At 42.8% G+C, this 13,975-nt stretch overlaps 1 protein-coding gene across 2 annotated transcripts in view; it reads left to right on the forward strand.

The window, feature by feature from the left end:
* The first annotated feature begins 839 nt into the window (after positions 1–839).
* The window catches only part of LOC135558109 (leucine-rich repeat-containing G-protein coupled receptor 4-like), a 30,220-nt gene continuing 17,084 nt past the window's right edge, over positions 840–13,975 (forward strand). The window contains exons 1-3 of one of the 2 annotated variants that reach the window (XM_064991857.1): positions 840–1,623; positions 4,997–5,023; positions 11,229–11,300. In XM_064991857.1, the coding sequence (XP_064847929.1) occupies positions 1,436–1,623; positions 4,997–5,023; positions 11,229–11,300 (287 nt within the window). In that variant the 5' untranslated portion in view covers positions 840–1,435. The remainder of the gene's footprint in view (positions 1,624–4,996; positions 5,024–11,228; positions 11,301–13,975) is intronic. The other variant, XM_064991862.1, reaches the window with a different exon arrangement.

A 13,975-nucleotide genomic window follows, 5' to 3' on the forward strand; every position in this document is an offset into this window, starting at 1 on the left:
GCCTTTGGGGAGCTTGCACTGGTCACCTCTGTGGCAGAGGCTCTGCCAGAAGTTACAGAGGATTGCCTGCCCAACCACAAAGAAGAGCAACACTTGGAGGAGGGAGCAGTGGACAAGTAACAAAGTACCTTGCCCGCCACCCTTTTAGCACAGCGACTCTTAAACCATTGAGAGAGAAGTGTCTACTCTACTGGCTGGATTGTTCACACACTTTCACATTCCTCCTTGTTGGAGGCAGGAGTCAAGCAGAAATCCTGAGTGGCACAGCAGTCTAAGGTATGGCATCGCAGTGCTAGAGGCGTCACTACAGACCCGGGTTTGATCCCGGGCAGTATCACAACCAGACGTGATCGGGAGTCCCACAGGGCAGCACACAATTGGCCCAGCGTCGTCCGGGTTAGAGGAGGGTTTGGCCAGGGTAGGCCGTCATTGTAAATAAGAATGTGCTCTTAGAAACTGTTTGTTACACTTTATTTTAGGCCTACAGTATTATTTGTAGAAATCATATGGTAAAATGTAAATAACCTGAAATTATGCCTATCTAATAATAACAACCTCATTTCAGTCAGTTGGAATTCATTAAAATAATAATGGTAAGCCTACCATTATATCAGATATTGACCAATTACTACCAAAGGACTAACCTGAGATGGTACCACACTCAAAGAAATGACCGAGGTGGAAATTAATTGATCATTTAAATTAATTGTTACACAATTACAAACGTATTAATTGCAGTATGTTGCTTACTAAAGCAAAAGTGTGACGTTGTGAAATCATTAATATGTAGGTCAATATTAACATACTGTATTCAGCAGATCGTGTGGCAGGTTGTCCGGCAGGGTGCTTACCGAGTGAGCAAGAAAAAGCGGGCTGCTGGTGGCAGGGAGCAAAGGAAGGAAACGTGAGAAATGGCTGAAAGCTGACTGTGTTTTTCTACAGGAAACAAATCAGGAGGGAAACAATAGCAAAAATAACGCACCAAGTGTTTCCCATTTCGGTTGGAGACTTGTATTGAGGCTTCTTATTTTGTCCACGCACGGATCCGTCTGGTTTGCTGATTTAATGGGACAACGAAAACGGAAAAAAGCAAAAGGTGTCGATTTTGTTGTCTGTGTGGACGGGTGATACTTATTTTTATAGGACCAACACTCCACACGGGATGAATATGAGGACACTTAGTGCAAGGTAAACCGCATTGTTTGAGTAAAGAAAATGCCCCAGACTTGACAGTGGTAGTTAAGGATATATGTTTGGTGGGACTGATGATTTAACATGTTATATCCTTGAAGTGGTCGACTACCTATCAATAATAATACGTATTCAAGCTTCTTGGACAAGCCATCACAACCGAGCAGTCACACGAAAAGTAGCCTACATGTCCTTATAAGAGAAACGTAAAGCCATTTTTGCTTAGTCTGAACAGAAGAAAAACATGCGCGTGTTTGTCATCTGGATATTTTTGCGGTTGTTTTCACTACGGGATGGTGCGGCTGGTCAAGGACAATCCACTCCGGCTATTTGTTCGTCCTCATGCAGCTGCGACGAGGACGGAGGCGCCGATTGTTCTGGGAAAGGACTGACCACTGTCCCAACTGGTCTAAGCGCCTTCACCTATTATCTGTAAGTATCAACACATATTGAAACTGTGTAATAAAACACGATTAAACCTTTAATCAATATATCTCCCTAGTTAGGACGTGTTTGTAACGGTAAGGTCGGCCACTACTTACTCGAGAGGGGCACCTCTCCACGTCAGTACTGGAGCAAACTTTTGCACAATGGCTGTCAATTAAGCAAAATAATCGAGTGCGTTTTTACAACTTTGGGCTGTGGATCAGTTATTCAACTGATAACAAACACATTATTGTGCTTGGTATGAGAGAGCAAACACAAAGAATGATGAACAGCCAGAGGAAAAGTAGGCCTTAAAATTAAAGGTTGGTACAGTATATACAGCATTGGCTAGGCAATGGTTGCCAAATGGTTCATGCTGGTCCAAACTCATTCACTTGCTGACCTTTCCTTGATATGACCCCTCTTATACCCTAGTATTTTACTCTACTGAAAAGCATACAAGCTATAGCATAGTCCTTGGCCTGGGACCTGGACTTTCACTTTCTTAGACTACAGCCATGATCTTTTACACTTATATTCAGTGGAATAGTAGCCCATCATCCATGTAAAGCAAGAAGGTCTTAATTGGCTGATTCTTCGGCCTGTCTTGGCTCTGTAGTCTGGACTGACTCCTTGTTGAGATGTAAAGGAATAGAACTATGAAGACATTTTGTGACTACTGCTGTGAGAAGGCGGAGGTTTGATCCAGCACAGGCATTGACAGAGGGAACCTCATGATGCTTTGATGTAATCCTTTTAATTTGGCCTTTATAAAATTGGAGGTCAGACATTAACAGATCCCAGAAATACCAGCCTGAGACTGTTTATCCTGAATGCGACTCCACTCACCAAGTCACATCATGGCAGAGAAAGTGTATGCCTACCCCTAAAAGACAACACTTTGGACACACTTACCCACGACTCCACTCACCAAGTCACATCATGGCAGAGAAAGTGTATGCCTACCCCTAAAAGACAACACTTTGGACACACTTACCCACGACTCCACTCACCAAGTCACATCATGGCAGAGAAAGTGTATGCCTACCCCTAAAAGACAACACTTTGGACACACTTACCCACGACTCCACTCACCAAGTCACATCATGGCAGAGAAAGTGTATGCCTACCCCTAAAAGACAACACTTTGGACACACTTACCCACGACTCCACTCACCAAGTCACATCATGGCAGAGAAAGTGTATGCCTACCCCTAAAAGACAACACTTTGGACACACTTACCCACGACTCCACTCACCAAGTCACATCATGGCAGAGAAAGTGTATGCCTACCCCTAAAAGACAACACTTTGGACACACTTACCCACGACTCCACTCACCAAGTCACGTCATGGCAGAGAAAGTGTATGCCTACCCCTAAAAGACAACACTTTGGACACACTTACCCACGACTCCACTCACCAAGTCACATCATGGCAGAGAAAGTGTATGCCTACCCCTAAAAGACAACACTTTGGACACACTTACCCACGACTCCACTCACCAAGTCACATCATGGCAGAGAAAGTGTATGCCTACCCCTAAAAGACAACACTTTGGACACACTTACCCACGACTCCACTCACCAAGTCACATCATGGCAGAGAAAGTGTATGCCTACCCCTAAAAGACAACACTTTGGACACACTTACCCACGACTCCACTCACCAAGTCACATCATGGCAGAGAAAGTGTATGCCTACCCCTAAAAGACAACACTTTGGACACACTTACCCACGACTCCACTCACCAAGTCACATCATGGCAGAGAAAGTGTATGCCTACCCCTAAAAGACAACACTTTGGACACACTTACCCACGACTCCACTCACCAAGTCACATCATGGCAGAGAAAGTGTATGCCTACCCCTAAAAGACAACACTTTGGACACACTTACCCACGACTCCACTCACCAAGTCACATCATGGCAGAGAAAGTGTATGCCTACCCCTAAAAGACAACACTTTGGACACACTTACCCACGACTCCACTCACCAAGTCACATCATGGCAGAGAAAGTGTATGCCTACCCCTAAAAGACAACACTTTGGACACACTTACCCACGACTCCACTCACCAAGTCACATCATGGCAGAGAAAGTGTATGCCTACCCCTAAAAGACAACACTTTGGACACACTTACCCACGACTCCACTCACCAAGTCACATCATGGCAGAGAAAGTGTATGCCTACCCCTAAAAGACAACACTTTGGACACACTTACCCACGACTCCACTCACCAAGTCACATCATGGCAGAGAAAGTGTATGCCTACCCCTAAAAGACAACACTTTGGACACACTTACCCACGACTCCACTCACCAAGTCACATCATAGCAGAGAAAGTGTATGCCTACCCCTAAAAGACAACACTTTGGACACACTTACCCATCTCAGAGACAGTTGTTGTGGTTGGTTTTCTGATATTTGCATTGCATATCCTTTACATATGCATTACATGTCATTTACAAAGTGATGCAGGAAAACCTTTCAAATTCATCTTACAGGGAATTCAGAATTACCCAGAATTCACCCCAGAATTTGTCAGTTCAGTAACACTTTACTGTAATAATTAAGTCTTATTTACTTTCCTTCCAAAGTTTCCTAAATTGCGATATTGTAGCTCAATCAATTTATCAACATGGGGAAAATGTGCAATGTTAAATTATTTGTAGACTATATTTTTAACAAAATAAAATGTTCTGAATCTTGGTCGGGAACCGCCGAAAGGTAACAGCTGTTGTGATCAAACACAAAATAACAACTAAACCAAAAGCCCTATGACATGGGTCTTTTACTTAGCCTACAGTTGATTTTAAGGAATGGTCATGGTTTCTTTTCTGTATTCCCTGTGATTCCCGCATCAAATCTGTCTTTGTCTCTACCAAGAAAAGCAAGTTGCTCTGCACTACCTTACTAGAGGGAGAGAGCATTACTAACTGAGGAGAAACTGAGACTGGGACTGCATAGTTAATACATTTCTGGTTAACTAGCCTTAAAGGTTTCACAATGTCTTAGTTAATGATAAACAGAGCAGCCGCCCAAGGGCGTCAAAGGGTCTATGTATTATTTATTGAAGGTGGACCAAGGAAATGTGCATCTTAATGTGGAAAAGAAGGAAGTATCTGACCTTGAGAAGACTACCCTCTGGGCACACACTGGTTGAATCAAAGTGGCTTCCATGTTGTTTCAATGAAATTACGTTGAACCAACTGAAGTAGATGTTGAATTGACGTCTGGGCCCAGTGGGCATTGATACAGAACAGTTTCATATCCAAGACTGAATGAGACATTTAAATATATACAATGTCACCATCACCTTTATTTACATAACATAAAAGCTGAGGGGTTGGTTTTTACCTTTGTTTCCACCTAGGTGCCTGAACATTACACCACATGGACTGTAAGTACATTTTATTGGCTTCCTGAGTTCATTAATATCCAGCAGAATTGTAGAAATACACACGCTCTAGAGTTGACCCAATAAACTGCCAGTGTTGTTTTGTGTCAGGTAAAATGAAGAGAAACAGTGGTATTTACCAATATGTCAACCTAGACACAGTGTAGTGTATGTATGCTGTTATCAAACATCATGATCTTTTCAGACTTACATGTAAGTTACCAACATATCCCCAAATATTGTATTACAATTGTGATGTCTACTTATTACGATTGGAAGTGTGGGCTTGAAGGCTTCTTGTGCACCTACACTGAGCAAGGGTTAACCAAATGCTTTGTGACAGCTTTTTAGCTCATAACTCAGTGATATATTCAGTTCAAGCCCTCAGAGTATTTGACGGGTTGCCTTAAAGCAATTCCACGCTAACAGAGTGATTTTTCACTTTAAAATGCATGTCAAACAAAAACCAATTATTGCAAACAAATGATACAACTCCATGCACAGGGACTACTTAGCAATTTCCTCTGACAATTCAAGTAAATGTGTTTTTGTAAAATGTTCAGTGGAAATTGTTAAAAGTGGTCAATCATTGGTTTTTGTTTGAAATACATTTTAAAGTAAAAATATTTGTCTGTTACTGTGGAATTGACCCTGAGTGCAGCTGTCTCTATTTCTCTCTCTTTGTATTTCTCTTTCTCCCTCTCTCCATTCAATGTCTCTTCTCCGTCTCTTAAACTCCCCTTCTTTCCATTCCTTCTGTGTTTTGGTGAGTGGAGAGGGCAGGGGTCATGATGGATTAGTGCGACACATCACAGCTGTAGAAATACTTTTTTTGTCAGTGTTAATTCACAGGGAGGCTGAGCTGAGCTTGTAATGCTCCTAACCGGAAGTGAGCTAATGTTTGTTTAAAGAACTAAACAAAATATTCACCTCCATAATGTTAATTTAATCCCAGTTCGCGCTCATCAAAGGTGGAATTACATTGCTTGTTTGCTGGCATACTAATATATTAATTGGGGGTACACATTATCTGCTGTGACGTTTAGTGGAAATTATAAGCTTTTTTGCTCAAACAGCAGAAACACAGGGATCAATCAGCAAGACAGGCAAATAGTGAAGCTTGATAAATTGAGTAATGGAAATTACTGAAGGGAGAGATTAATGGACAGAAAGAGACAGTGAAATTGACACACACACACACACACACACACACACACACACACACACACACACACACACACACACACACACAGAGAGAGAGAGATAATGACAGAAGCAGACAGGTCCAGCAGTCTTACAAGAGACACATTGCAGGCCCTGCTGTCCCCAGAGGTGGGAGAATGGTTTCCCAGAAGGTTGGCTTTGTTTGTGATTTTCCTCCTGCTGTGATTCCATCCAGTACAACCTGCCACCCCATGAATGTACTGAAACTGTTGTACATTGAAGCTGGAAAATGGAAGGCGGCAGTTCTGTTATGAAGAGAACTTACAGAAATAGGAGCACAAACATTAACTTCATCTTTTGAAAGTCAGGCCTTGGAATTCTGGAATGTCTTCTTAAATTGGAATAGTTTCAGACAGTTATGACTCGACCTGCTCTTGTCCTGCATTTTTAGTTATTTAAAGCGATACTTCAAGTTTTTATTTAATGTATGGTCATTCTTCAAAATTATTAACCCATATACTTAATCACAAAATAATATACTGTACTGTACATTGCCACTTTCATTGGCAATATCCTACAATACTTTAACATTTATGCATATGTTGATTTACATAATCTTACGGAATTTGACACAGACGGGAATTGGCCTGTGCCCTTTGTTTTATCAGTCCATAAATCAGAGTGTTGGGTTGGCACCAGCCAGCAGCCCAGGGGAAGGTTGGAGAGGTGGCCTGGGGGGTGGAGCTGCCTGCAGCATGTTGGTGTGTACATTACGTTTTTTATTGGCAGCTGAAAATGAGACTCTCCTGCCTGAGGAAAACAGGTGGGGAGAAAGAGAAATACTGTTCTGGAACCCCCCTCACCCTGTACACAAATTTCCCCTCTGACAGATACGAGTGACGAAAGAACATCTTAGTCTCTTGAAGGCTTGGTGACTGTGTGTGCACTCTCGCTCTCATGTGTGCGTGCAGGGGGCATGAGGTTTTGGGATAGGAGGGGGTCACTTCTCACATCTCATCTCAATTGAAGTCCTTTCATAGTGTGAACAAGCACAAGTTTAGGGGAGGGAGGGGATAGGGGGACTAATGCCCTTTCACTCACTGGTCCAGCTAGCTCACTTGCCATTGGTGCCCTCTATCCATCTTAAGCTGAATGATACTTTTGTTCGTGGTCAGCAGAGGTGAAAGGAGCCAGTCACTGGTTCCCGCTCCCAAACAGGATGACTGCAAGATGGTAGAATGTTTACTTCCCCCCCCCCCCTTTTGCTCTGTCTCTTTCTCTCTCTCCTGTATATACAACTCTCACTCCTTTTTTACTTCTAATCACTTACTCATCTTCACAATTTTTATCCTCTTTTTCCATAGTCCTCTCCAACTCTCTCATCATCACATTCTCTGTCAATCTCTCTCTCTTGGTTCAATTAAATGTTGTTAATTGGCATAAAAAGCATACATTTGAATAGCAAAATAACTAAGTTTAATGAAAGCCAATGACAACAACTCCCATACCCATATCAATCACTTCTCTCGCTCTGTCTCTCACCGTTTTAGGACTGACATGTTTGTTTGCAGGCTGGTTGTTGGCACTCTAGCTTCAGCGAATCAGTCTCCCCTTGTACCCATGTGGTAAATGCTTGACCTTCTCTGCACTCCCATGGTGGAACACTCTGCCCGTTTGTGTATACAAAGTGCCCTTGTTCCTTTCCAGCATGGCAGCCAGGGAACCTCAGCCATCTTCCTCAATTCTCACCACCTTCACCTTTTTAATCAATAAGAAACAGCCAGCTGAGAAAATAGTTACCCATTACTTGCATTTTTTCCCCACAACTCTGCTGTCAAGGGACCAGGGGGCTAAAAAGCCAAAGCATTACTGAGTTTGCTTTACTTCTGAGGTAGTCAATGGTAGCAGGTGGTTGGGTTGGTGCCCGGTTTGGCTTCTCTACCTGAACAAATGACGTACCGGCAGGATATCGATTTTCATTCAGATTACATTAGCCGGCTAAATAAACACTGCCAAAAGGTATTGAGGAAGTGAAGTTGTCCTCCTTTTGAAGATCACCTTGGGATTCATGGTACATCTGAACTAAGGCTATGCCTCCTTGAATCATGACCCTTGCTGAGACTACATCAGATACTTTTTACACTTGCTACCTTCAACGCCCTCCAACTCATCACCCAGAGATCTTCAAAGGACAGACATAGTAACCTTTTTCCCCAAATCTCTATCTTAGTTATCTGCCGTTGTCCTGTCTGTCAATCCTTGCTGTTCTTGGCACGGTAGCTTCCCCTCCCTCTCATGGCTCCATGCCAGCCAGTGTCTGATCCGCCCACATACATACCACATATACACGCCTTGGTTTTGGAGTCGCTTTAAGTTGAATCTCTTTTTGGTCTGTCTTTGCCAAGCAGTGCAATCTTTCCATGTATAGTTCTCTGTCTGTAATGTGGAGCTCTGTGGTTGTTGTGTGGCTTTGGTGAAGTCGTTGTCTGGTCTGTGGACAAACCATAGTGGCCTGTGTAATTGTGAGGGGAAAGCTAACTCCGAGCTCAGGTTAAAATCATTCTGACCAAGATTTGTTTCGGATTAAAACGTTGTCAATAAATCAGTGAATTGGGAGCATAAACAGTGTGCAGGCCTTTATTAGCCCTCCACCAAAGTCTTTTAAGGATGTGCTTACAACCACAAGCTTTTCTAAAACCATGCTCCAACCATCAGAGACCGCACAATAAGCAATTAAATAACAAGTATAATTTCTCACTTGCCAGAGACTTGAACAGGGTTGACCTCTTTTTGACCATCTTACCATGGAGAGATTGTGGATGGCTTTGAGATAATGCTGAGATAATATATTTATTCTCATCTTGCATCATAGCAGATTAATTATTGCTTATTTTTTTAATTGTTTCAAAGGTATAGATTTTGTCTTTGACATTGACCCCAAAAGTGAGTTTGGAAAGGTATCATGTCTTTTAGCAGACATTTTTTTCTGAGTAAAGATGATCTGTGTGTCTCTATTTACTTGGATTGGCAGTGAATTCCCAGGGAGTTTTAAAGGTGCTCTGTTGAGACTTGACAACAGCCTCTGCTGCCTGCTCCCCATACTTTCCTCTGTTTGATGTCTTTGTCACTGATCTCCTTTTTTTGTAGGGAAATCTCGCTTGAGAAGTGAAACTTTTGGCAACTCTTGCTAGAAATGTGATTCTTTCCATTTCCCACCAAGGCTGCTATGAGCCCAAAGTGACACCTTTACATTATTTGATGTCATGCTGACATTCATACCCTCAGAACAGTGGGCATGTAACTGTTTTGCTTCAGAACGAGTGCTGTTTTTTCTATATGTATCACAGCTGTATTTCTATGTAGGATAGGCAGGTCCCCTGATGACTAAAGCAGCTGGGAGGGAGGGTGACAGCATTCACAGACCACCCTTTCATCCTGTCCCTGTGGCTGCCTGCACTCTTGACCATGGCAGCCAACAGCCTGTGGAAGATGGTTACAGAGTGCGGGTGTAGGGGTGCTGTCAGCAAGACAGAATGTATCCAAAGGGACCACCGGGAAAGCCTTCCAAATAGTGGCCACACAACGCCCCAAGGAGAGTCCGTAGGGGGGTGGATCAAGGTGGAAACTCCATTGTACAGCGCCTAGAAGGCAATTGGATAAGCTAGGTAACCTGGAGATGGGGAAGATAGATGGCAGGGACGATGAGGGCCTTTGGAGTTAGAAACGTGGGGGGTGGGATTGTGGCGGGCGATATTATCCTTTAAGGATCCAAAGTCCTACATGCACACACATGCAAGACGTTGGGGAGGCCTGGTAGTGAAATTCAAGATTGGCCCTTTTTATTATTATTTTTTTCGCACCATCCAATTGTTTCAACTCCCGTACGGGCTCGGGAGAGATTAAGGTCAAGAGTTATGCGTCCTCCGAAACACAACCCAACCAAGCCGCACTGCATCCAACCCGGAAGCCAGCAGCACCAAACCCTCCCTAACCCGGACGATGCTAGGCCAATTGTGTGTCGCCCCATGGACCTCCCGGTCGCGGCCGGCTGCGACAGAGCCTGGGCTCGAACCCAGAGTCTCTGGTGGCACAGCTAGCACTGCGATGCAGTGCCTTAGACCACTGCGCCACCCGTGAGGCCTAGATTGACCCTTTTTGGGGGGTTCGCTTCATTCATCAAAAGCAGGATGTTTTTTCAGTCCTGTTGTGGTTCAACTCTAACATCTGATGTCTATGGACTCCTCTTTGAAACCAATGAATGGATTCCTAATCAAGATGAGAGTGGCCCGAAGTTAAAAGCTACTCTCTGTTGTGGAACACAAGGGAATTGTTATGGTGTCATACCATTTTTGCTGTCTTTTTATACTATAGCCTATGTCATTTTTATTGGAAGTTGGATGTGCACTAATCTGTAGGCTGCTTTAGGATCATTCTAAAAACAGTTTACAATCTTTACTAAACCTGCCTATATAACAATCTCTCATCAATTCCTAGAACTTTAGTTGGATTCGATGACAATTTTTGCCTACGGTTACTCTCTATGTATTACATATGTAAGTCACATACTGAATTAGTCAGGTGGGGAAGAAACGTGAGTGCTGTCTGCATAGTTGTCGTGCTGCTACATGCCTGTCTTTCTCTGCAGTGAGTTGGAAAAGTGAACGTCCCCTGGGCAATATGAGGAGGGTTTCTTCAAGGGTTTACAGTATTGCTGGGGACCTGTTTTGGCCCAAATGAATCATTATACTGCTGGGGAAAATGACAGTACTTCCCCTCTACCAATCTACAGGAAAACCAATCTAACAGTGTTGAAAGCATGCTTCTGAGCAGTTACTTACTAGTTATGCCTCCAAAAAGATACATTTGTTACACACTACCATGACATCAAACATTATATACTATTTCTGCAATTTTCTGTTGTTGTGTCTTTTGGAGTATAAATCCAGCTTGATTGTTTGAGATTTGAATTGGAATCAGGGCTGTGTTCTGTTTCTAACCTGAGAGTAATGCTGATTCACTCATGTCACTTGTTGTTTGGTTCCAGTGACATCAGCATGAATAACATCACAGAGCTCCCGGCATTTGTCTTCAAGAACTTCCCCTATCTAGAAGAATTGTGAGTATTCATCTTTTCTAGCACATTACCCACTACAGTTTGTCACATGCATATGATAATCAGTGGTTTTCAACCACAACAGACCAGTTGTATTATGTGTTTGATCAACAAGTTGCTCAACGAGATATGAAGAACCTTGTAGTTTCTCTTACACCAAAGAGTCATGCCTTGTGTTTTCAGAAAAGGCAAGTCACACCATGATGACTATCAAAAAGTACCATGACTATAGGCTACGTATGATTCCAGAGAACATATATGTGAGATGCATCACATTCTTTCTTTCATTGTATTTTCTTTGAGAATTTACAGGGTGTCAACCTCATGTCTCAGTTCTGGGACCCATTCAATGAGCATATCTAATCTTAGAGTGTGTTTGTCATTTTTTTTAACTCTTGAAATACCCCTCTGTTTGGTTCAGAGCTGGAAGTAAATGTAAGATCTGTCTACCTGATATCAGGTAACATGTGACCCTGAGAATGCAAAATGACCAGCTAACATTATTCTGCTTCTGTGCCCATGTTATTTTAGCCTGTCTGTGTCTATCATCTCGAACAAGTCTTTGCTCCCTTCTCTTCTGAACACTAGGTCTACTTCATCTGCTTTGTCAAAGGGCAATTTACTTTTCATCTCATTGTAAGTGGAGGAATGCAAGGCAGGAAGGAAGAAGGCAAAACAATGGTTTCCATGACAACACGGCTAAAAAGGCACTCTCGCTGCACTCCACCACTCAACATTACCTTTCAGGCAGGGGCAGGAGTCTCTGCCTAGTGTCATATATACTTAGTGAAACCTGTTCTCTAGGTTCCATCCTGCTCTGGAGCTGAGCAGTAGGCTTGGGAGATACCGTATACCGGGATATTTTTCAAAATACTGTCTATCATTTTCAATACTGTTTTAAAAAAATGGGGTGCGTGCTACGCCACTGCTTTTTATTTATTTATGATTATTTTTTATTTCACCTTTTATTTAACCAGGTAGGCTAGTTGAGAACAAGTTCTCATTTACAACTGCGACCTGGCCAAGATAAAGCATAGCAGTGTGAATAGACAGCATCACAGAGTTACACATGGAGTAAACAATAAACAAGTCAATAACACAGTAGGAAAAAAAAAGAGTGTATATACATTGTGTGCAAAAGGCATGAGGAGGTAGGCGAGTAATTACAATTTAGCAGATTAACACTGCAGTGATAATTGATCAGATGGTCATGCACAGGTAGAGATACTGGTGTGCAAAAGAGCAGAAAAGTAAATAAATAAAAACAGTATGGGGATGAGGTAGGTCAATTGGGTGGGCTATTTACCAATGGACTATTTACCGATGGACTATGTACAGCTGCAGCTTTTAACTATAAGAAATCCTAAGATGTGTCAAAATCAATTATATCCGGCGGAGGGCTCCAGCTACGCTTTTGGTTTGCTAACTTGCAAGCTGAGTGGCTAGATTTCAAGGTCAAGCTTCTTGGTTACAGCAGAGACATTCAATCCCCTCCTGGATCAGGATCCCTGTTGCCTAAATTGTTCAACTCCCCCAAAAAACTAAACAAAAAAACTAGTTTTGTTTTGTTTGAATTAGCTCCCCTTGTGTACACTGCCGATAATACCGTATACCCCGGTATGGTACAGAATCGTTATCTCGGTATGAAAATCAGGATACCGCCCAACCCTACTGAGCAGCGCTGTAGGGCCTAGCAGTTATTTTCGTGCTTCGGAATGCTGTTTTGTTGACAGCTGTCTAGAGTTTTTAATTTGTGTTTGTTTAGCCTTATCCTTGAAACAAATCATAAGGTTTCATTGAGTGAACTGAGAGGATGGCGTGGTGGTGTTGTCACTGAACCACAGCTCCAGCCCTGAGGGCTTACTGAGAAGAGAGGGGGACATGCCCAGAGAGGAATATTCCCTCTCTGATAGTCACGCAACCCTCCTTCATACACACCTCCCATCCTGAACAAAGCACAACACAGCCTAGCTACCATGCTGACCGATAAAGAGATGTAGGGGAGTCGTCCCCCTCAATTTGTGTTTGTATGTGTCTGTCTCTGTACACATTTGTCTCCATGAGCGTGTGTTCCTAGTCTCTTTACCTTCTGATGTTAAAGTGTATGTTGTCTACCAGTGAGTTTCTTAGTGAAATAGAATGGTTGTGGGAGTGGTGCTACAGAAGGGAAGGATTTAGTCTTTCCTCAACAAGGCTTAGCACATTCTTCTGCCTTCATCAAGCCTAGGGGGACGTGTTCTGAATTTGTTGACAGAAAGGGAATGGGTGGGGAGGTTCTTCACCCTGAAACATGAAGGATGTCTTAGCAATTTGTTAGCAGGCCTGCGTGTGGTGGCTGGGCCGTAGACATGTGGGCGTTGACCAGCTCCAAGACTGGACGTAAAGTTTACAGTACCTTATAAATCTGGCAGACACACTAACCACATACAATTTGCACATGAATCCTACACTGCTTTCAAACCTGAAGCTTTGTTACTTGAGTCCTAGATTAATAATTAATAATTGTCAGTAGTTGGGCTTGCAGTTGCAGCAAACTTAGTGCAAGAGAGTCAACAGGTAGGCTTAACATATGTGCATGAAACTGGCCCCTTTGACTACAAGTACTTCAACAGTTCATTTACTGCTGGGAAACAATACAAATGCTGTCAAAAGGAAACAATTCCGTCAATGAATAGTTG

Source organism: Oncorhynchus masou, chromosome 2 (genome assembly GCF_036934945.1).
Source record: "Oncorhynchus masou masou isolate Uvic2021 chromosome 2, UVic_Omas_1.1, whole genome shotgun sequence".
In the NCBI taxonomy this organism is placed as follows: Eukaryota; Metazoa; Chordata; class Actinopteri; order Salmoniformes; family Salmonidae; genus Oncorhynchus; species Oncorhynchus masou.